Source organism: Capsella rubella, unplaced genomic scaffold (assembly GCF_000375325.1).
Source record: "Capsella rubella cultivar Monte Gargano unplaced genomic scaffold, Caprub1_0 scaffold_7, whole genome shotgun sequence".
NCBI lineage: Eukaryota > Viridiplantae > Streptophyta > Magnoliopsida > Brassicales > Brassicaceae > Capsella > Capsella rubella.
This window is the reverse complement of record NW_006238917.1, coordinates 14,910,542-14,911,468: the sequence shown is the minus strand read 5'-3', so window position 1 is coordinate 14,911,468 and position 927 is coordinate 14,910,542. Positions and strand designations below refer to the sequence as shown.

Below are 927 nucleotides of genomic sequence, written 5' to 3'. Positions count from 1 at the left end.
AAGTGAAACAATCAGCTGATGGAATATTTGTTTCACAAAGCACTTATGCCAATAATTTAGTTGAACGTTTTGGTCTCGCCAAGAGTAAAGAGGCGAAGGTCCCAATGAGTGTGACTGACAAGCTCTCAAAGGATGAAGCAGGAGAGGATGTTGATGAACGAGTTTACAGAGGAATGATCGGGAGTCTGTTGTACTTAACTACCAGCAGACCAGACATCTGTTTATCTGTTGGAATCTGTGCTCGGTATCAAGCCAAACCAAAGAAGTCTCATTTGTTGGCTGTTAAGAAGATCATCAAGTACATCAAAGGGACTGTAAATCTTGGAATATATTACACCAAGGATACAACCAGGAGCTTGACAGGCTACTGTGATGCTGATTGGGCTGGTTCATTGGATGATCGTATAAGCACAAGTGGTGGATGTTTCTTCATGGGCAACAACCTGATTTCATGGCACAGCAAGAAACAGAACAGTGTTTCTCTGTCAACAGCAGAAGCCGAGTACATTGCACTGGGAAGCTGCTGCACTCAACTCATGTGGATGAAACAAATGGCTGCTGACTATAATATGGATTCTGAAACTCTTTTAATTCATTGTGATAACCAAAGTGCAATCAACATAGCTAAGAATCCTGTTCAACATTCACGTACTAAGCATATTGATATTAGACATCATTTTATTCGTGAACTTGTTGAGGCGAAACTGATTGTGGTTGATCATGTGAGTACAGAATTTCAACTGGCTGATTTGTTTACTAAACCATTGGATTTTAACAGATTCGTGAATCTGAGAAAATCCATTGGGATTTGTGAGATCTAACTTTCTCTGTGAGTTGTGCTGATCTAAGACAGGGACTGGAGGAAGAACAGACCATGGAAATCCTAAGAATGAATAGAAGATCAGCACCCTGTACTTCGGTTTAAAG

The 927-nt window shown here is 40.5% G+C and overlaps 1 protein-coding gene across 1 annotated transcript in view; it reads left to right on the top strand.

The window, feature by feature from the left end:
• Nucleotides 1–927, top strand: part of LOC111829467 — a 6,798-nt gene that overhangs the window by 4,319 nt on the left and 1,552 nt on the right. The window contains exon 9 of the mRNA XM_023778557.1: nt 4–722. Within this exon, the coding sequence (XP_023634325.1) occupies nt 4–722 (719 nt within the window). The remainder of the gene's footprint in view (nt 1–3; nt 723–927) is intronic.